Below are 22819 nucleotides of genomic sequence, written 5' to 3' on the forward strand. Positions count from 1 at the left end.
GTGCACTTAATCCCACTGTCCATGTCTCCAACAAAGATGCTAAGCAGCACTGGTACTAAAACCTCACTAGTTAGTAAAAGTGTTCTTAGGGTTTTTTTGTTCCTATGGCTGCTGACCTCTGATTCCCTCCTTCCCTTACTTGCCATCTGCTCCCTCAGGTAAATCACTGAAGGAGCAGAGATGTGCCTGGCTAAGGGCTGGACTTTCTTAAAATTATAGCTTCTACAAACTCAGCCTTTTGGCTTTTAGTCTGCCAGTCAAGAGGACTTCTGTTGCTGTGAAGACTCTGCTTTCCTTAGCTTAGAAGCTGGTTTGTCAGTAGGATCTGGATAACTAGAAATACTAATGGCTTGCAATTTACAAGTAACAGATGTTTGCTTTTTTAGTTAACTATTCATTGTGCTACCACTTGTTACTTGTGAAATGCCTAAAAAGTGTGCTTTGGTAGATACTATGTGAATTTGAGATTGCCTTTGCCTGCTTTTTGTGAGATTAGTCTCGAAGAGAAGGAGTAAATGAGGGCTGCAGCTGTTGTGGGTGCTCTGAGTAGATGTTCCCAAGTGCTGTCTTTGATCATATTTGAATTTCAGAGGTTCTGAATACAGTAGTAAAATTGCAGTTGATACTGTATTTTACAGTACTTTGCCTGCTAATTTGTTGTTGTTGCCTGTATTGTCTTAAATACTCCTTCAAACTCTTTTGCAACTTCAGTGTGTGGACATGTGCAGAAGATTAATTTAATCTGCATATGAAAGTTAGTATGACAGAGGATTTTGTTCTAGGCCCAAGGCTGCTTCAGAAACTGTTTTGCATCCAGTCCTGTCATATGACTTCAGTATGACCTTGAGCAGGTTCATAACTTTCTTCTTAAATAGAACTGGTATAATTGTTTAATTTTATCAAAGTTTAACTTTTATGAGGTGCCCTTCTGCTTCAACAGGTGCTATGTGATGTTAGTTACCAGCTATTCAAAGAAGGGTGTATTATTTACTTTCATGTTCTGGCAAGACTACAAGCCACCACATGTTTCAGGGCTTCCTATCCTTTTTCATTTGTTGTGGTTTAATCTCAGAGGGTAACTGAGCACCACAGAGCTGCTCACTCACTCCTTGCCCCTTAGGGATGGGGAGGAGAATATGTAACAACAGACTCAGGAAATGGTATAAGGATAGGGAGGGATGACTCACCCATTAAGGTCAGGGGCAAAAGACATAAATGATTGGGGAAGAAAAAAAAAAAGAACATCATTGTGATTTGAACACCACCACCACCACTAATTTACCAATCAAAATAAAGTAGGACAGTGAGAGAGAAATACAACCACGTCTTAAAAAATACCTTCCCCCTACCCCTCCCTTCTTTCCAGGCTCAGCTTTTCTCCTGATTTCTCTATCTCCTCCCCAGTCTGTGGTACTGGGAAATGGGGATTGTGGTCAGTTCATCACCCATGTCTCTGCTGCATCTTCCTTCTCAGGGGGAGGACCCCTCATACTCTTCCCCTGCTCCAGCATGAGGTCCCTTCCATGGGATACTATCCTCCATGACCTTCTCCAATGTGAGTCCCTCCCATGGGCTGCAGCTCTTCATGAACTGCTCTAGCATGGATCTGTGCTGCAGCTCCGGTCCTCCCAGTAACAGTCCGTTCCAGCACATGCTTCTCAGTCTTCTTTGGGTGCAGCCACCTGCTCTGGTGTGGGGTCCTCCATGGGCTGCAGGTGGGCATCTGCTCCACTGGTGACCTCCACGGGCTGCAGGGGGGACCGCCTGCCCTCTCACCATGGGCTGCACCTGCTCTGCTCTGTCTGCTCTATCTGCTCTGGCATAGCTCTCCCTATACACCTTTCTTCTACTGACCTCAGTGTTTGCATAGGTATCTCCTTTGCAACTCCAACTCCTCTTCTCAGGTTCCCCTTCTTAAATATGTTATCGCAGAGGCACAGCCACTGTCCCTAATTGGTTTGGCCTTGGCTAGAGGCAGATCTGACTTAGAGCCAGGGGACCTTCAAGAAGCTTCTCACAGGGACCCAATCCTGGACCCCCTTCCCCACTATGAAAACCCTGTCACACTGTCCTAGTTCAGCTAGAATAGGGTTAAGTTTCCTCAGCAGAGAGAGGGAAGGGATCTCCAGCCGGGTTATTCATACCATGCTGATGTCAGGTCCAGCTCGGCAGCTCGGGAAGTTTTTCCTTTGTGGCTTTGGTCACGGGAAGCAGGCGCGTGGGCTGTCTGTAACCATTGCGGTATTTGTGTATCTTTTGTCTTGTTTACTGTTATTACTGTTTATTGTTGTTATTGCTACTGTTGTTGTTCAGATTGTTTATCACACTGTTGTATTAAATGACTTATTTTAAGCCGGGGTTTGTGCCCTACTTTTTCCGAGAGTGGGGGAGGGACAACAGCAACATGGTCTCCGGTCCCGGCAGGGCCTAAACCAACACACACACACACACACACACACACAAACCCAACACAGATAAACTGTTATGTTCTTCATCCCTTGTGCATCCACACTGTTGCTTTACGAATGCCATGCATTTTTTATACAAAGAGTGTATTAGATTCAGAGAATAAGAATAGGACATAAAAGCAGTAGGAAGCTCACTGATAGCAGCAAAAATGACTTCTGTAATAAACACGCCATGGTATTTTGAAAATGAATTTAACACTAACCTCACAACACATGCTAGCCAGAGAGAAAACTAAATTATTTGTAACAGGATACTAAGAAATACATTCATGAGTGAGCATGAGTGCTGTTGTAATTCTTTTATGAAGTAACTTAAAATATAAGCCTCAACTGCTACTTGTATTGGTAATTTTTCCAGCACACCCTTTTTGTTACATGTAGTTGTAGTGACTTTTGAGAAATTCCCATTAAAGGAAGACATGGCAACAATGCAGTGTTTTGACTTTGGCATGTGTCTTTGTATGTTTGAAAAAAAAAATTTAGTACATATTGAGTGACTGGGAAATTACATTTGAAAACATTGTATGTTAGTGATTTCTAAAAACTCGCTTTCTGTTCTGGTGGCTTGTGCATTGGTGTTTAAGAAAAATTCTATCTACTGCTGGTGGATATTGTTACGCCTCTTGCACCTGTTTGTAGAAGGTGTCTAATCTTGTTTGCATTTGACCAAACCTGGTGGAATTTCTGTTTGGAAATGGGTAGCTTACTTTTTAAAGCCATAGTGATCCCTGTTTGGTCAGCTGACTTTAACTTTAGATGTAGTGGAAAACCTTATTTGACAGCTCTGTCTTCCAGTTGCTGCCATGTATTTGGCTGCATAAAGGCTTTCTAAGCATTCCTCACATGTAGATATTTTCCTTTAACCGTATGTAGCTATAAAACCAAAACCCATTGTTCATTACTATGTACAAGAAGATTTTTTTTTTTTCCCCTCTGTGGTACAGCTGAACAAACCCTAAAATCCTAGCTGAAAGAGGATTAGGCATTTTCTTGTTCATCCAAATTGAGTTATGTTTATAGGATCTAAGGCTTAACTGTTGGCTGTCTGACATGCAAAAGCAATTGTTTCTGGTCAGTAGTGAATGCAGAAATAGCTGGTTGGACAATGGTGTTTCATCTGCCATTCTGAAGTATACAAAATTGTCTTTAAACATGCTCAGTTTTAACCAAACAATTAAAAGATTCTTTAACAAAGTGGTCAAGACTTGCTGTACTCTTTGTGTCTGAAAGAAGCCAATTTGGTCTTGTTTATCTTCCTCAGAGTCCCAATTTCAGTCATTGCTAGCTGGTCCATTATATCTTTATGATCACAAGGCCTGTGGTAAAAGCAGTAAAATTTCACTTTCCTTTGCTAGAGGTTTAACTTTGTGAGCACAATGCAATGCAAATGGGCAACGGGCCAGCATACCAATAAATACGTGATTGAAGATTCATTAAAAACTGCCAAGGAAGGCATCAGAAGAAACAGGTATGAGCATGGCTTAGGACTAGTGGAGAGGTTCCTTATGGAGGACGTAGTGTTGAGGTTTGCTGTGGATGTTGTGAAAGGATAAAATATTTTTCTTGCTTTTTAGCAAATAAATGTGATCTAAGTAGTAAGTGGTTATTAAGAAATTGCTTATGTGAGGGACTTCTGCAACATATTTTTGGTGATCTGGCTGTTTTCAAGTTGTGCTTATTAGCTCCCCATGCTTTGTTTTCCTAAATGTTGTCAAATAACAATGTTAAGCTGAGCAACTTGAAACTCTTGAGTCCAGCTGATAAATAATGTCTTAATTATAATTGAGACAGGTTTTACTTTTTTTTAAAGAACCAAATCTAGCATTTTAGACTCAGTTGTTTCTTGAACTTATTATCAATGAATTAAATAACAGAAGATTCTTAGTTACCTCCTCACCCTGTCCTTTATTTTTACTTACTTATGCTGATACGCTTTGCACTGTAGTTATACTTGACTTAGTTTTAAGTAGCAAGCGTTGATGTGTGTTTGTCATTCTTAGAATATGTGTCTGGCTATTCAGTAAAATTAGGCTTGGTAGTCTAATTAAAAGTTCATTTTGATGTGCTTAATGATTTTGCCTGCTTTTTTGTAGCTGGAGTAGTAGACCACAGAAATAACCTTGATTCTCTTTCTCCACTAGCAGTAAACTTTCCTCTTTGAGGTCACTTTTAATTGGAAGATATAAATTATTTGCCAAAATAATTACATCCTGTGGCATAAATTTACAAATCACTGTTACAGTTTTATTCTGTATATAGAATAAACTGTCAGGTTAGTTATTTTACACTAGATTCTTTTGACAGTAGAAAATGCTATTTTTTCTTTTGGGTTAACTTTTACTTTTTTTTTTTTTTTTTCTTTCTTGGTTCTTTATTTAGGTGTGCAAATGCTAGCTTTCTCATCTGGAGAAACTGTAGATGGCAGATTGTGGTGCCAGTAGGTAATCTGGTTAGATTTGGGAGTTGCAGTATGATGTGTGGCAGAGCATGTGAAACAGTGGTGTATCATAAAACAGACTCTTGATTTATCTTAAACTAACAGCTAGAGATGCTTAGTTTGGTGGAATGCTTTTTAGACCTTAGATACTCTTTTCTAACAAAATGTATTTCTTGATCCCATCAGAATAAGAGTTGAATTCACCACAACCAAAATGTGTATGATGAATTTCCATATAAGTTGAAATGGTGATGGTTAAAAAAATTGCAGGGTTCTTTTATAACTTCTCTCATTTGTTTTTGTAATACTAGGAGTCTCTGCAAAGGATTGTTTCTAGTGAAGAAAAATACTGAAATTCACAACTTCATTGATGTGCTGAAACAGACAGTGAAAAATGTTCAGGTATATATATTAAGGCTCATTGGTTGTAGCTGAGAGGGGAGCAAATTTCTAGTTTTGTCAGTCTGAAACTGTTTTGGTAGTGTGTAAGCGATAGGCTATAAGAATCAAATTTAAAATATATCTTCATGTTGGAACCAGATAGAAAAACATTTTATTTTTTGTCTGTCTCTAGTTGAAAGGTATGGTAGTTTTGGTTTTCATGTGAAAAGCTATTGTAGGATTTGATTTGTGTGGAAGAGAGAATCTGGATTGTGATGCAAGATCTCAAACTCCTGTTAGTTGGAAGTAGTCTGTATCTTTTTTAGACCTCTACTGTGCTTGCAGACTGAAAAATGAGACCATCCTGATGATCGAGACAAAATTTCTTGCTCTTTCTCTTTTCAGTAATTGCAAATTGTTGGGCTTAAGTCAGAGCTAATTTTTAGAGCATCTACACTAGGATAAGGTTTAGGTTCCTTTCAGCTATCAATAAACCATAAAGTGCTTCGTGTTTAAGCTGAGCCAAGTAAACTGCAGAAATAGATATCATTCAACTGATCTTTAGGCTGGCTTCTTGAGGGCAGTTTTTTGGTGTCACATGAAAGCATTTTATATGAAACTAGTTAACTACCTCCTTACAAACATCTAGCAGTCCATATATAATTGTGAGAGGGAAATCAAGGCCTTTTGGCATGGAACAAAGTTTCCAAGTATGTTGGTTCTGTGCAAGTTTGAGTATCAGAATTTTCATGGATTTTGGTCTTAAGTGTCATGATGTAAAGTCTTCTTAAGTGTCTATCATCCCTAATGTTTTTTCCCTTTTGACAAGGTGAGGAGCAGTGGTCATGGCAAAATATGCTTGGGCAAACAGTGATCTTCAGTGTGAAAGACTAGTCTGCATTGTTTCCAATATAAATTGCAGCAGTTTCAATTCCCTTCTCAGGTGAGCTCTTCTAATGCAGTCACTGATTTGGAGAAGGAATTTGATGGTCTGTGTTTTGTGTTGGATAAGATGAAGTGGTGTATGACCAACAGTATTCGATAAGAAGAGGCTTAGAAACTTCATACTCTGCAGGTAACTATATCTGTAAATTTCTGCAGCTGAGTAGAAGCAGTTTTAAGCTGCTATCTTAAATCTCAACTGAAAGTGAGATTTTAGTAGTGTTGCAAGAAATGCAGTAAATGTAAGGTAAATGTTGTCTGTGATGTAAGTACTTCTCTGGTCCTTTCTTCTAGGCTACTTCATGGTCTCTAGCATACATATGTTCTCAACATTAGGTAGAAAGGAAGTGGTATTACCTGTAGAGGTTACAGGTGGAGAGTGGCTACATAGAAGCAGACTTAGCTGGTTGGAGATAATTTCCTTTTTCAAGGCTACTGCTACATTAAACAGTATTAGTTCATTGATGAAGTGCAGTTCTTTATGTAGAAATTATAGTGCACACAGGTGTAAGCATTCGTTGCTTCTGAAATTCTGATGTTGAGAGAAACAGGCCATAAAATGAAAACTGGCTTTTAAGTCAGACTTAATCACCTATTCAACTTTTTCCCCTTTGAATTAGAGGATGTGCCATGTATCACTGTGCACTTGTCAAAGCACAGTGAAGTTCTAGTTAACACAATGTGTCAGAAGTAATAGCCTTGATAAGGTAGTAAGTTGTTACAAATGCATAGTAAAGTCATGGAGAGAATTCTAACACTGGTAGTTTATAAACCACTTTTAAAATGTGAATACATCAATTATCTGTACTTTTTGCTTTTTCTTCAGAATCAGGTTGACCAGTGTATTAATGCTCTAGAGAGTTCTGAGGATCTGCTGAAACTTGCTATGCAGTCACTGAACCTGAAGGAGCCTGCAAAATTCTTAATGGCAGAATATTGAACAGATGTGCGTAAGACAGATGTTGATACTTGTCTTAATTTGAAATATCATTTGCATTATTGTACTGGACCCTGCCAACTTACCCAGAATACCAAAACTCAGGGTAAAGATGCATGTAAAAATACATGTAATGTTTTGTTGAGGAGGCCAAATCAAGCACTATAGTCTTGATTTTTTACACAATGTCTAATAAAATAAGTTCTTTTCTTATTTAGAGTGAGGGGGGAGGGAAAGGAATGCCTTCTCCTGGACAACTGTTAGTGCTAAGCAAACTTGCACTGATATAAGTAAGTGAACCCAGAAGGTGAGGGTGAAATAATTCTCTATAAACCTGAGCCAAGACTTAAAAAATGTGTGGTGGCCAGCATTCAAAGCTGCAGCAAGTGATCTGTCAGTTGCCCAGGGCTCTTACATGACACTTACATAGTCTCTGTATTCTAGCTGCAGCCATCCATGGAGGGTTGTTTTGCAGAACTTCATGCAAGCTTGTGAAAGACTGAAATGTCAAATGACTGTCTCAAAGCTGTCTGTGCAAACCTCAAGGACAAGCTGTGGCATTTGGATTAGTCTAAGGAAGCAGGAGTGTATCAAAGGATGCACTGCCCACTCCCTTGCAGTTGCACTGTCAGACTCCTTAGATAAGCCTCAGAGGGGGAGACATGGACTGAGTGAAACCAAATGTTTATCACTGGGTCCATGGTGTAGCCATTTGTGGCTCTGTTGTGTACACCAGACACCATGCATGCATTGCTAATGAACTGATAAGAGGTGAACATTTCCACCCCAGAAGACAATGATTGCTCAAGAAGCATTAAGTCAGCAAAAACCTATTGGGACCAGAGGAAAAAATAAAGGTGGGCAGATAATGCTAATCAGCTGATACAATGCAACAGAAAACTTTGCTCTGTGTGTGCCCACCACCAAAGCACTGAAGACTGAGGACCAAAGGGGCACTGCTGGATCCATGGTGGTGACTATTCTTGCAACTCTGTTCTGGGTGCTTGCTTGATTTCTGTCTTTTCCTTCCATTCTGTCCTATCACTACTACTCTTCACTTTTATTAATAAAAACTATTTTGGGTGTACAGCATTTGACCTCATTTATGTCTTAATCTTGCTCTTGGGATCATATTGAACCCCCCCCCCCCCGGATCAAGACAAAGCTGTTGAAACAGAGAAGTTGACTCAACAGTAAAGGTTTTTTTACTGTTAAGCAGGTATTCATTAGCAGTGCTGGGGTCACCCTGGGGATTCTTCACCATAAAGGCTTCCAAGAACTAGCAAGGGACATCGGTTTACATATACACAAATCATACATATTCATTAGATTTCCTAGAAAGGGGTGGCTTATGATGATGAGTTCCCTGAGTGCCTCTGTTCATCTCCTCAGAATTTGTAGTGAATAAATGTTTGGTAAAACAAGTGTTTGTATTTGGTAACTTTATATGCTATATACCTCTGTTTGCCTGAAAAGCAAACAGAAGTTTGTGAAATAAATGGTTTAAAATTTTAAAGTTTAACAGCTACTGACTTGCTTTGTATTCTGAATTTGCATGATTTTGTGTGAGAGAGACATAAAAATAAGTATGATGTGAATGCGGGTTCTGGATCCTCGGTTCTGTTATCCCATGAGGGACACAGCCAGAGAAGGATGAAGCAATTGATAAATAACTGTTGTGATCTTAATACATAATTTTGAATGAATGTGGGAATGCAAGTGGTGTCTGTTACACCCGGAAAATTATTGTAAACGTTTGTTTGTTTTAAATGTGGTGTGAGCAAAAGCTTTGGGTCAAGTTTGGGCAGGATATTGACTGCCCCAAGTGTCAGGTCTAGACTTCCTGGGAAAACAGAGAATGTTGTTTGTACGTGGTAAAGGTGGTTTGTGGTTGGAGGAATAGAAATAAACATTGGAAGAATATATAATGGTCACAGGTCATGTAACTAATGGAAAGACTTTGATAAAGTATTGTAATCTGTGGTGGCCATTGTATAAATTAGAGGATGAAGAAAAATGGCTCAGGAATGATACTTTAAAATATGATATTTTGCTGCAATTGATGTTGTTCCTAAGATGAGAAGAAAAGTGGGATGAGGTGATGCATGCAGATATGTTTTTCACCTCAAGAAATCATCCTGAATGGCAAAAAGTGCAGTATAAATTTGGCCCCCAGGATCCTCTTGTCTTGGCTTTAGAAAAGGATAAAGAGGTAACAAGGAAAGTTGAAGCGATATTGTTCAGCATGTAGTATTGGAGGAAGATGTGTAAAAGTGAAGGACCGGAGAGATGAAGAAAATAAGTAGAACTATAGCTACGGCAAGAGTTACAGCATTAGAACAAAGAGCGGGACCTCAGAGGCTCCCTGGAGACAGAGGTAGAGGAGGACCTCTTGTGGGAGCTTGAGGAAGTTTCCGAACAGCGCTGCAGTCAGATCAGTGTGCTTATTGTGGAGTGCAAGGACATTGGAGAAAGGAATGTCCTAAACTAAGAAAAATAAAGCCTGAAGTGATTGCTGAAATATAATGACGGGGACCTGAGAAATCTACCCGAGCAGATCCACTGGTTACAATAATGCTAGGGAACAGGGATAAGGAGAGCCTCTTACTCTGTTCTGAGCCAACATTTAATACCTAATGGACAGAGATTTTGTAATGTGGATGGAGCAACTGGCCAGACTGAAAAGGCTTTCTTTATGCAACCTATAAAGAAGAAATTAGGAAAACAAATAGGTATAAATAAGTTTCTTTATTTGCCTGGATTCCCTAAACCATTATTAGGGAGAGACCTGTTAGAACAACCAGGAGCAAAGATTGGGGTTTTGTGTCGACGGAATTGAGTTCAAAATAAAGGAAGCCCAAGTAATCGAATTTTTAAGTTTGTCTTTGTTATAGACTGAAAAGGAGAGCAGAATACCTGAAGGAGCTGGCTGGGGTGCTCACCAGGCCACTTTCTATCATTTACCTCCCCTGGCTGACCGGGGAGGTCCCAAAAGATTGGAAATTGGCCAGTGTGACACCCAGATATAAGAAGGGTCAGAAGGATGATCTGGGAAATGACAGGCCTCTCAGCTTGACTTCGGTACCCGGGAAAATGATGGAGCAGCTCATCCTGAGTACCATCACACAAAACATGAGGGACAACCAGATGCTCTGGCCCAGTCAGCATGGGTTTATGAAAGGCAGGTCCTGCTTGACAAACCTGATCTCCTTTTACAACAGGGCGACCTGCTTATTAGATGAGGGAAAGGCTGTGGATGTAATTTACCTTGACTTTAGCAAGGCTTTTGACACCGTTTCCCACAGGATTCTCCTGGGAAAAATGGCTGCTCGAGGCTTGGACAATTGCACACAGTTTGCTGGGTAAAAATCTGTCTGGATGACCGGGCCCAGAGAGTTGTGGTGAATGGAGTTGAATCCAGTTGGCGACCGGTCACAAGTGGTGTCTCCCAGGGCTGGGTTTTGGGGCCACTTCTGTTTAACATCTTTATTGATGATCTAGATGAGGGGATCGAGTGCACCCTCAGTCAGTTTGCAGATGACACGAGGTTGGGTGGGAGTGTTGATCTGCTCGAGGGTAGGGAGGCTCTGCAGAGAGACCTGGACAGGCTGGAGCCATGGGCTGAGGCCAACTGGAGGAGTTTCAATAAGACCAAGTGCCGGGGGCTGCCCTTGAGCCACAACAACCCCCAGCAGCACTACAGGCTTGGGGAGGAGTGGCTGGAGAGCTGCCAGTCAGAGAGGGACCTGGGAGTGCTAATTGACAGCCGGCTGAACAGGAGCCAGCAGTGTGCCCAGGTGGCCAAGAAGGCCAATGGCATCCTGGCTTGTGTCAGCAATAGCGTGGCCAGCAGGGACAGGGAAGGGATCTTGCCCCTGTACTCGGCACTGGTGAGGCCGCACCTCAATTCCTGTGTTCAGTTTTGGGCCCCTCACTACAAAAAGGACATAGAGTTACTTGAACATGTCCAGAGAAGGGCTACAAAGCTGGTCAAGGGTCTGGAACACAGGTCGTACGAGGAGCAGCTAAGGGAACTGGGGGTGTTTAGTCTGGAGAAGAGGAGGCTGAGGGGAGACCTCATGGCCCTCTACAGCTACCTGAAAGGAAGCTGCCGAGAGCTGGGGATGAGCCTCTTTAGCCTAGTAGAAAGTGACAGGACAAGAGGGAATGGCCTCAAGTTGCTCCAGGGAAAGTTCAGACTAGATATTAGGGAGTATTTTTTTACAGAATGGGTTTTTGGGCGTTGGAATGGGCTGCCCAGGGAGGTGGTGGAGTCCCTATCCCTGGAGGTGTTCAAGAGTAGGGTCAATTTAGAGCTTAAGTATATGCTGTAGGTGGGAACTGTGCTAGGCGAATGGTTGGACTAGATGATCTCCAGGGTCCTTTCCAACCTAGATGATTCTGTGTGTGAAATTTTGGACCAGGTATATCCAGGAGTGTGGGCTTCTGGAATACCAGGTAAGACTCAGAATACCAAATTAATAGAACTCAAATTAAAAGTAGGAGCTTCTCTGGTGAGGATTAAACAATATCCTTTGTGTGCAGAAGATCGAATAGGGATAAAAAATTATTGATGAATTTTTGCAACTCGGACTGTTAATTGAATACGAATCAGAGTATAATACCCCTATCTTATATGTAAAGAAATCCAATGGCAAGAGCTGTAGAATAATTTGGGATTTAAGTTCAATAAACAAAATCAATTAATGATTTGACCTTTATCTTGTGCTGAAAAATCCTTATACTTTATTAACTAAATTGAAAGATCAAGTATGGTTTACAGTATTGGATGTAAAGTCTGCCTGGCCTTAGCAACAGAAAGCCAAAAATTATTTACTTTTGAATGGGAAAACCCTGATAACAGGGAGAAAAACACAGTTAACCTGGACAGTGTCACCACAGGGTTTTAAAAAGAGTCCCACTATCTTTGGGAATCAATTGGCTCAGGAACGTGAAACCTGGACCCCTCCCTCACCAGAAGGAACTTTACTACAATATGTAGATGACCTTTTCATAGCTACAAGGACGAAGGAAGATTGTGTACAACGGACTGTCAGTTTGTTTAATTTTCTGGGATTTAGTGGATATTGATTCTCAGCAGAAAGCTCGATTGGTCCATCAGCAAGTGACCTATTTAGGATTCAGGATTTTGGGAGGACAATGAGAACTGGGATCGGAGAGAAAAGAGGCCATCTGTCGCACGCCCGAACCTAAGAGTGTAAAAGAACTCTAAACTCTTCTTGGGATGACAGGTTGGTGCCAACTGTGGATAAATAATTATGGACTTTTGGTAAAACCGTTGTATAGCTTGCTAAAGGTAAACCCATAAAGATTAATGTGGACCGGAGAGGCTAGAAAGATGTTTGAACAATTGAAGAAGAAATTGATGAGAGCTCCTGCCTTGGGCGTCCCTGATGTTTCTGAACCCTTTTGGTTGTTCTCACATGAGAGACAAGGCACAGCACTGGGAGTGCTGGCCCAACAGCTGGGACCCTATAAGCAATCAGTTACTCACTTTTCTAAGCTACTGGATGAAGTGAGCCAAGGATGGCCCTGATGTTTGAGAGCAGTTGCAGCAGTTGTTCTCAACATTCAAGAAGCCCAGAAGTTTACTATGGGCCCAAAGATGATGGTATTGGTGTCCCACACTGTCTTGGCCATCCTGGAAAAAAAGGGAGGCCACTGGCTTTTCTTCCAGATTTCTAAAATACCAAACCATCCGGGTTTGGTATTTTAGAAATACCAAACAATTTTAAAATACCAAACAATCCAGCCTCTTTTCTCAGCGGGACCAGAGCCTGTAACCCATGACTGGAGACCATGGAAGCTGTTTATTCCGGTAGACGTGACTTAAAAGAACAACACTTGAGGATGCTGAGGACACCTGGTTCACAGATGGAAGCAGCTTCATAAAACAAGGAAACTGTAAGGCCGGATACTCTGTGACCACCACTTCTGAAGTAATTGAAGTTAAACCATTGCCAGTAGGGACTTCTACCTCAGAAGGCTAAAATAATTGCCTTGATCAGAGCTTTAGAGCTGTCAAAAGGGAAAAAGATTAATATATGGACAGACTTGAAATATGCTTTTGGAGTAGTACATGCTCATGGTGCCGTATGGAAAGAACAAGGATTACTCATGCACAAGGAAAACAAACAAAACATTAGGAGGAAATTTTAAGGCTGCTAGAAGCCATAAAACTCCCTGAAAACATAGCCATCATGCATTGCTGAGGGCATCAAGAAGGTAACACTGAACAGGAAGTTGGAAATAATTTGGCAGGTTGGGAGGCCAGACAGGCAGCAGAAATGACTGAAACCATAGCATTAGCTTTGATCTCAGACAGTAAACTTTCAATCCTAAACTCAGATTTGAAACCTGAATATTCAAAGGAGGATAAAAATTGATTAATGATCTAAAGAGTAATAAAAAAAGAGATGGTTTTCTGTTCCAGATGAGCGACCAATAGTGCCTTCTAACATACTATGGAAGCTAGTTTTGGACGAACATAAGAAAACATATTGGGGAACAGATGCTCTATACAAGCAGCTAAATCAAAAAAATAGTAAGATGAAATTTATACACTACTGTGAAACAAGTAACCTGAAGATGTGAAATCTGTTTAAAAAACAACCCAAATAGGTCAAGTAAAATTCAAACTGGAGTTATAGGGAAAGGTAATAGTCTGGGACAACTTTAACAAATCGCTTTTTCTGAATGCCCAAGAAAAGGGGGTATTGGTACTTATTGGTGTTAATGGATACCTTGTCAGGTTGGCCAGAGGCATTCCCATGCAGAACTAATAAGGCAAGAGAGGTTACTGAAGTGTTACTGAATTAAATTATTTCCTGATTTGGAGTGCTGATAGTGAGACATAATGTTGGCCTCACATGGGGAAGTGTGCACAGTTGTGAATTCTAGCTGTTGTATATGCATAGATGAAACAGGAAAATAAATGTAGTTTTAGGAATAAAATTGCAACAATTAGGTATTTTGCAGGAGATACAAAAGAACGATACTTCCTTAGGCTTTGAAGAAATATGGAACAAGCTTACTTCATGGTTGCTAAACTTCAGATGGTTAAAGAATTATTTGTATCGATTATAGGGATAGCTGTGATGATTGTAGCGGCTTGTTTGACAATTCAGTGTTGTAACTGCTATTCACAATATAATAAATTGATTTAAATGAGGGAGATAACTATAAGCACTATACCCTCAAAAGAAAAGGGGGGAATGAAAGGGCTCAAACAAATGAATTTCTGACAATCATCATTTAAGACTAAACTGTGATGCATGAACACTTTGCTTGTGGTTTGCTTGTGTTTATTTGCCAAGGACTCCTTAACTGTTTCCCTAGGCCTCTTTGTCTGTTTAGACAAGAGTAAAACGCTCCCTTATATAACCACTGATCGCAGACTCAAAGCCCTCAGTGGGCACTTGGGCAACTCCTAGAATGGGCAAACTAAAGTAAGGGGGACTTAAACAAAAGGACACAAAGACCCTATCTAGGGAGGATGATCTCGCAAATTTAGGAAGAAGACACCTGGACTTTACTTCACAGCACATGCTCTGGAAAGAGGCTTAACTAGTGAACACTGTGAAGAAGACTACTTACTTCTTCCCTCGACCACCAAAGACCCTCACCCTATTTTCACTATGCATGCTCGGACTATGTAAGTGAATTCCAGGATCTCATAAGACACCTCTTTCCAGGAAATCTAATGAATATGTATGATTTGTGTGTATGTAAACTGATGTCACTTGCTGGTTCTTGGGAGCCCTTACGGTTGAGAATCCCCAGGGCGACCCCAGCACTGCTAATAAAGAATACCTGCTTAATAGTAAAAAAACCCTCTATTGTTGAGTCATTTTTTTTTTTAATTTTAACTGTCTTGCAGAAGACTGTTCTTTTAGTCCAGGGTACCACATATTCCAGAAAGTGTAAAGGCTATGAAGAAGGCTTTTAAGTAGCTCTGTTTTGTCTACAGCTGTCATGTAGGAAAATCAGTCAAGTTTCTACAATAACCATGGTTTGAGGTAAAATAAAGCTACCTCTTAAGATGAATTATTTCTATACCTTGTTTTTCTCCACTTTCACTTTAAGAATATAAAGTTGGCTTTATAACAGTCAACTGATTTTTTATTTATTTTTTTTTTTTACATTGTGTGTGCTTTGTATGTACTGAAAAATGTGGGAGTCCTCCAGTTTTGTTTGACTTTAAACTGGGAAGCTACCTGATGTTTCTCGTCTCCTGTTTGGAAGGGAAAATATCACCAAAATGGGATAAAAGCACTTACCTACACCAATGGGATGTAGATAAGCAGACACTCCTTTATTAATGGCCGGGTGCGTGGGGAGTTGTCTCACCACCAACACACACCTGACTTATGTAGCATGCTGATTATATAGGATACAGTAATACATATTAATCAAGTTCTCATATATAAACATGCTAACTCCTGTAACTCATTTTCTTATTCCCATGTCTTTCCAGTTATGCACACTTGAGTCCTGAAATGAGTTGGAGACACTGCTTTTGGGACCACTACAGACTACTGACCTAAAAGAAAGACCCTCCAATATCCCTGACTCAAGGACTTTGGCTCACATTGTGATTTTAATATGCTTCGAGGCCCTTTCACAATACAACTTTTAGAACACCTGGTCTACAGGGCTATAAATTGTCCCTACTGAACAGTCTAACAATGGTACCTCATCATGAGTCTTTTTCTTTGAATAGAAATCAGGTTAATGATTATTAACAGCCTACGTGGCCTTAGCCTGGGACTTTACAAAGAACTTTGTAGCAGCATAACTGGTTGTATGGTTATTCTAAATCATTCCTTATTTAAATCCAAATCACTAGAAATCATTAAAATCATCTCAAATAAGTAACAAATCAGTTACAAAAGTATTTCAGCTGAATGGGAACTAGAACAAGTAACAATGTTAACTCCACCATGGATTCAACAGACCTAACTAAGCCATCACTACTTCCACAATAATATTTTGTCTTAAGTTAGCAGTTCTTGGTGAAAGATGGATTTTTTTTCTTTCCAAATGCCAGTTAATAGTTACCTTTGAAATATTTCATCATGGCTTCAGTATCTGCTTCAGCAGTATCATGTAAATGCTGGGAAAAACTATGTTTTGTGGCTTTGGATAGTGACATATGGAGAGAGCCTTTTGGGAAGTATTGTTGGAATAGGACAATAACTTTCAGAGAAAGTTGAAGCAAGTCCTTTCTTGTTTGTCAGAGTATACATCCTGTATGATGTATAGCCAGACAAGTCAGGTATGGTTACATGCCACTAATAAGCACTTCACAGAAAATACTATGGGAAATAAGTTATACTGACTTGATGGTGTAGCTCTTTGAAAATGGGATGAAGAGTAACAAGACTAATTAAGAGAAATTTGAAGCAGCAAAGTCACAACCAGGAAGCTGAGTCATTTGGAATTGGTTTGGTGTGGTTCTTTAGATCAGCTTTTCCCCAGGTGATACGTTGTTGCAGCTCTAACCAATACTATTCACATGCTTTATGGGAAAATTTATTTTGTGAATGTTGTCATTTTGATCTTCAAATCTGAGCAATACAGCTGAGATTGTTCTCAGCCTTCTTGCATGTTACCACCATTGATATTTGCCTAGAAATACTAACTACTTTCTCTTTCTTCTCCGTGAAATGCTTCAAGGCTACCAGACACCTCACAGAGAGGTACAGTACAAAGTCTGGTTTTTTTGTCTTTGATTTAATCTTATTCTTGAAAATGTATTTATTTTGAAAGGGTCATAGTCATCTTAAATAATTAAATTGGTTGACTCTTTCCTAAGTGATTGTTGAAACATGTCCTGGTTTGAGATCAGAGACCAACTGAGCACCATGCTGTCACTCACTCCCCCCTTCCGCCCCACACTTGAAGGAAAAAGTAAAGCAAAAGGCTCAAGAACTGAGGTAAGGATAGGGAGGGATGACTTATCCATTAGGCTGTGGGCAAAAGACAGACTTACTAGGGGAAGTAAAAAAGAACAGAAATTTAATACAGACACTAACAACAACAGTACTTAACAGTCACTGTGAGAAGCATTACCACACCTTGTAAACACCTTCCCCCATCCCTTCCTTCTTCCCATGCTCAGCTTTACTCCTGATATCTCTACCTCCTTCCTCCCCAGTGGGCAAGAAATGAGAGATACAGTCAGTCCTGCCACTTCTTCCACCTCATCGAGGGAGGACACAACTTCTGGGATTCTCCCACTGCTCCAGTGCAGCTTCCCCCTCACAGGAGACAGTCCTCTGCAATCTCTCTCCCACATGGGTTCCTCCCATGGGCTGCAGTGTTTCCCTAGCTGCTCTGGCATGGGTCATCCCCACATGTTGCAGCCCTCCCAGCATGGAACTACTACTATAGCAAGGCCTCCTTCCCACAGAGTCCCAGCCTCCTTTGGGAGCAGTCACCAGCTCCAGTGTGCAGTCCTCCACAGGCTGCAAGTTGGCCTCTGCTCCACCATGGACCTCCATTGGTGGCAGGGGGGCAGCACTACTGTCTCACCACAGGATACAGGGGAATCTCTGCTCTGGTGCACTTCTTTCACTTCTCCTGCTTTCTTCCACTGACCTTAGTGTTCACACAGACATTCTCCTCACAACTCCAACTCCTCCTCCCAGGTTTCCCTTCTTAAAGACATTATTGCAGAGGTGCAGCTAATTGGCCTGGCCTTGGCACAAAGGTGGGTCCAACTTGGAGCTGGGGAACTTCAAGAAGCTTCTCACAGGGGGCCACCACCGTAGCCTCCTCCCCTGCTACCAGAAACACCTGCCACTCACTCAAACCAGGACAGACATGACAACTTTTGAGGGAGAACTAGAAACTTCTATGTTTCTCATATAGGGTTTTTTTTTGCTGAATGTTGGCCTTTCTTACCTTAATAAAGAGAAAGATATTTTTAGTGCAGGGAAGTAGAGCTCTGCAGTGGCTATTATTATTGTTATTATAGTTATTAATATTTCTTTAAGTGTATATATATAAAATACATTATCTTATTATTATTAATAATAAACTTCTGGTTTATTATTAATACCTGATGGCTGAAATTTAATAATGTTTCAAGCTGACTTGGTCCCTTTAAATTGTAAGACAATCTTGTTGTTTGGGGTTTTTTAAGTACTTTACAGACTTTTGTTATCTAATTTTCCTTTTGAGTATAAAAAGTCTTGTATCTGTTGGAATATTTCTGTTGGCATCACTCAGACTAATGTTAGTGAAATTTCTATTTCTGGTAGCTTTTCTTTGAACTGTGCCTTCAAACTATTGTTTAGAAATAAAACTTTAATCTTTCAAAATAAATGCTAAATGCCATTTTTCTTCACTTGGAAGAATTATAACTATGTTCTGAGAGTCTGACCTGGTTCAGAAAAGTTGCTGTGATATGCATAGTATTTTGAAAGACAGGTCACAGCATGTTTCCAGCATATGTTGCTCTTATGGACCAAATAGTCCAGCTTTCAATTTACAGGTTTTCAATGAAGGGTCTGATTGTCTAAATTCTCTGAAGTTTTGTGTAGAATGATAAATTACTATAGAAATTAATTTTTCTTTTCTAAGGGTAAAGATATACTGTCCTTAACAAATCAGTGGGATAGTGGCAATGATAGGAATCTTAATACTTACTATCTGTAATAAGCATCCTCTTACTCCTCTAGATTCTTGAAATGCTGTGTGATCTAAACCAGCTGTTGCTGGTTCTCTGTCTAAGATTGGTGACTAAATAAAAGTTAAAATGCAGTCTGAAGCTGACTACTTGGCATTCTCTTCCTGCTCATGAGAAGATTATTCTTTCATAAGGAGAGATTTACTCTATCTGTCTGGCCAATCAGTGGAATCTGCTAGCTCACACTGAATTTCAGAATGTCAACTCTGTCTTGGGAAATCAACTGAGCCATCTCTATTACAATGTTCAGTTCAGTATCAGAATTGTATTCTATCCCAAATTTGTAATGCTTGTGACTCTCAACATGCTTACATTTTTAATACTCAAGTTCCTATTTCCTCCCTCTTCTTCACTACACGACTTTTTTTTTTTCCACAATTCTTTAATGTTCTGTTAGTTAGCACACAATCTCTCTTACATACTAGTGAAGTACTTAATGGGTATCACTTCCTGTGAGCTATGAGATGTTCTAAAGGTGCCACAGGTATGTGGGTGTAAATTGGATACAAGTATTTGCAGTTAACTTTGTTTTGTGGTGTGTATATTACTTTCTAGTTAAGAATCTCTTTTTTTTTTTAAAGCAGGAATTAGGACCTGTGTGCTGTCCGAAGCAGAGTTACTCAAATTCTCAAGCATGACCTGATGTCTTTAGAGTTAGAACTATATAAGAGATTTGTACTTTTTTTTTTCTTTTTTTTTTCTTTTTTTTTTCTTTTTTTTTTTTTTTTTTTTTTAGTACAGGAGTGTTTTAGTATTCAGAATAAGGACTGAACTAAGATTTCAGGAGTGGAAATGAGAGCTGTGCTTCAGTGTATCTGGTAAGCATGATCTGATACTTGCATGTTCCAAAGCAATATGGTGTCTGCAATTTAAACACTTCTTCATCCCTTGATAAGATTGGAGGTAGATATGAAATCAGAACATTGAGCTTGTTCACTGCTATTTGGAAATGCCTTCTGAGCAATATTTAACATGTGAAAATGCACTTTGGAGGAAATGAGTGGATCTTGTCAAGCAGAAAAGTTTTTGGACCTTTTAAATTAAAGGTTTAAGTTTCAAATTTCTAAGTATAAAAAACCATGATCCTGATTCTACAGTGCTTTAGATTTTTCATACTTCCTGATTTTGTTTAAAGTGATACAACTTTTGTTTTGTCTCATCCAATTTTTTTGACTAGTAAAATAAGTTTTAAGCTCTTCTCTAGTCACTTCTATTTATTTGCCTAGTAATATGGAACAATTGGAAGCTTGCACCATATTCTCTTTGAGACAGTCACATTTTCAAAACTTTCTACTTTGGAGTCTGTGCTAAATGGTAAACAGTTATCTATTAGAAAAATGTTCTGGTCTTTGATCAGTATTTTGGCTAAAGTTTGGCAGTTTTGGGCCTCTCACTACAAAAAGGACATTGAATGACTCAAGTGTGTCCAGAGAAGGGCTACAAAGCTGGTCAACGGTCTGGAACACAGGTCGTACGGGGAGCAGCTAAGGGAACTGGGGGTGTTTAGTCTGGAGAAGAGGAGGCTGAGGGGAGACCTCATCACCCTCTACAGCTCCCTGAAAGGAGGGTGCAGAGAGCTGGGGATGAGCCTCTTTAGCCTAGTAGAAAGTGACAGGACAAGAGGGAATGGCCTCAAGTTGCACCAGGGAAAGTTTAGGCTAGATATTAGGAAGCATTTCTTTCCAGAAGGGGTTGTTAGGCTTTGAAATGGGCTGCCCAGGGAGGTGGTGGAGTCTCCATCCCTGGAGGTGTTTAAGAGTTGGGTCGACTTAGTGCTGAGGGATCTGGTGTAGTTGGGAACTGTCAGAGCTAAGTTAACAGTTGCACTAGATGATCTTCAAGGTCCTTTCCAACCTAGTTGATTCTGTGATTCTGTGACTTGCAGGCCTCTTTTATATCTATTTCAAGCTATTGTAAAGGTTGAAACAAAGAGGCTTTTGCTGATCCTTCCTCCAAAACCTGCAGACAATAAAACATCTTTTTCTCTCCCTCCAGCAAAAGTCTTCCCTGAATGTACTTTGGACACTATGAAAGCACTATGTAAATGTCTTCTTTTGAAAAACATTTTCCAATGACTTAAGTGCTCTTTGATTTCATGGAGATAGACTTCTGTTGTCTATAAACAAAACTTCAGTCTTTTCTTTAGTAAATCCTAGGAATCCTTTCCCCTTCAAGACAAAGGATGAAAAGGGAAGAGAACTAGGTAACTGCTGACTGGCTAGTGGAAATTACACTGTCAGTCGTCTGTAGTTGTTGAAGTAAACAAGTGATACTGTTTGAGGGTTGCAGCTGTACTTACCTTCCAGAGACTCAAATAAAAGCTTGGTGCTTAATATTCTTCCTGTGTAGTATATTCTAAATTGTAGGTTCATAATTGTAAGTCAACTCTCCTCTAGCATTCCTTCTTACTGCTTACAGAAGGGGATCATCCCACCTTACTGACAACACAAACATCTGGAAAATGTGATGCAAGTGTTTATTCTAGAGCTAATGCAGATTTCTTGTTTTGTAAAACACATGTTGTGTGAGCCAAAACAGGCAGGCTGAAGGAACAACCACAGACAAAATGCAAGGAGTAAATTTATTCTCATTACCTTGTGACCCCAGGCCATCTCCACAGCAGCATCAAGGCAGAGGCATGCGAGTGGGGACCTAGGCACCATGGAGTGTAGTCCTTGCTAGCCAGAAAAGAGAAGAAAAAAATATCTTGAACCTGCTGCTTTGGCCTGTGTATCAGGGATTTTTCAAAGGCATAGTTTTCCACTGTGCTTTGATCTTGCCAACAGCAGGGCAGGAACCTCAAGCATGTTCAATACAATGCCTCTGAGTCTATCACAGGCCTGTGTTATCTAAATGTGGATGTGCTATCTGTCAAGCACACAAAACTAAACAATTAGTATGATACATGTGGGTTTTTTGACACCCCAGCTGCAAATCACTTGAGCATGTTTATAGTCCTCTTTGTCAATCTTGTGTTATATTCCCACACATATTAAGTGAAAGTGATACGCCTAGTCTTCAGTTGTGCTTTTCTAATGGGCTAGATCCTCTAAAAGGAATCAGTGTTATTGGGCCAAGGGCAACTTCTGATCTTCTGGATTTAGAATCCAAGAAGAACAGATTGATATTAAGTTCATTCTCTTCTTTAAACTGATCTGTGTATTTGTCTTTCTACGTTCCCTACAGCTCCAGAGATAGATGTCAGAGCATGTCTGGTTGCTCTAACTACATAAGAGTATCGTGGAGAATGCCTGAAGGTGACAGCAGAATTGATCACTTTTACTGGAGTATAGAAAAAACAACTTTGAACATCTTCCTCGAGTAAGAGATTAACATAGTTGGGAACTGAGAGACTCTATTGAAACTACTGAGATGTACTGTCAGGTAAAGGTTTTTTGTACTCCATACCCAAGAATATTGATATGACTCTTTATGCTTGAAAGTTTTGCCATATACCCATTTTCCTGTATGTAACAAAGCTTCCGTTGTTTCACATTAGTCTTGGGATGCTTTGTACAATAATGGCTCTGCCTTTTATTTTGACTTTCAAGTTTCGTAATAAAAAAAAAATCATGTGTTAAGTGAAGTGAGACTGATATTTAAGCTTATTTTTTGCAGATTAAGATAAATGGAAGACAGCTATGTGGAACAGATATTAGTCTTGTAAAAATTAAAAGTCAGTGGTTTTCCAATTATTAAGCCTAGCATAAAGGACACAGCCAGCATAAAGATGAACCAATAACCAAATTGTATTTGATACAAAAGGGTCAGTCCATGGGTGAGCGCTGGGGGTACAAACAAATCAGTCAGATTATACATAATTGACATCAATCCCACTGACCCCAACAACACCACCACATGACCAACAATGGGTGGAACAAATGGTGAAATGCAGTCTCCCATAGAAAGGGCAGGAGACAACCGAGTCAACAAGCCAA

At 40.0% G+C, this 22819-nt stretch overlaps 1 protein-coding gene across 1 annotated transcript in view; it reads left to right on the forward strand.

The window, feature by feature from the left end:
• The first annotated feature begins 3844 nt into the window (after nt 1-3844).
• Nucleotides 3845-22819, forward strand: part of FSD1L (fibronectin type III and SPRY domain containing 1 like) — a 33693-nt gene continuing 14718 nt past the window's right edge. Inside the window, 7 exon segments of the mRNA XM_026866019.1 lie at nt 3845-3936; nt 5217-5307; nt 6230-6361; nt 7055-7156; nt 22061-22100; nt 22103-22159; nt 22162-22255. Coding sequence (XP_026721820.1) covers nt 3845-3936; nt 5217-5307; nt 6230-6361; nt 7055-7156; nt 22061-22100; nt 22103-22159; nt 22162-22255 — 608 coding nt within the window.

The sequence above is a fragment of the Athene cunicularia genome, assembly GCF_003259725.1.
Source record: "Athene cunicularia isolate RWA chromosome Z unlocalized genomic scaffold, athCun1 chrZ_part2, whole genome shotgun sequence".
Taxonomy (NCBI): Eukaryota; Metazoa; Chordata; class Aves; order Strigiformes; family Strigidae; genus Athene; species Athene cunicularia.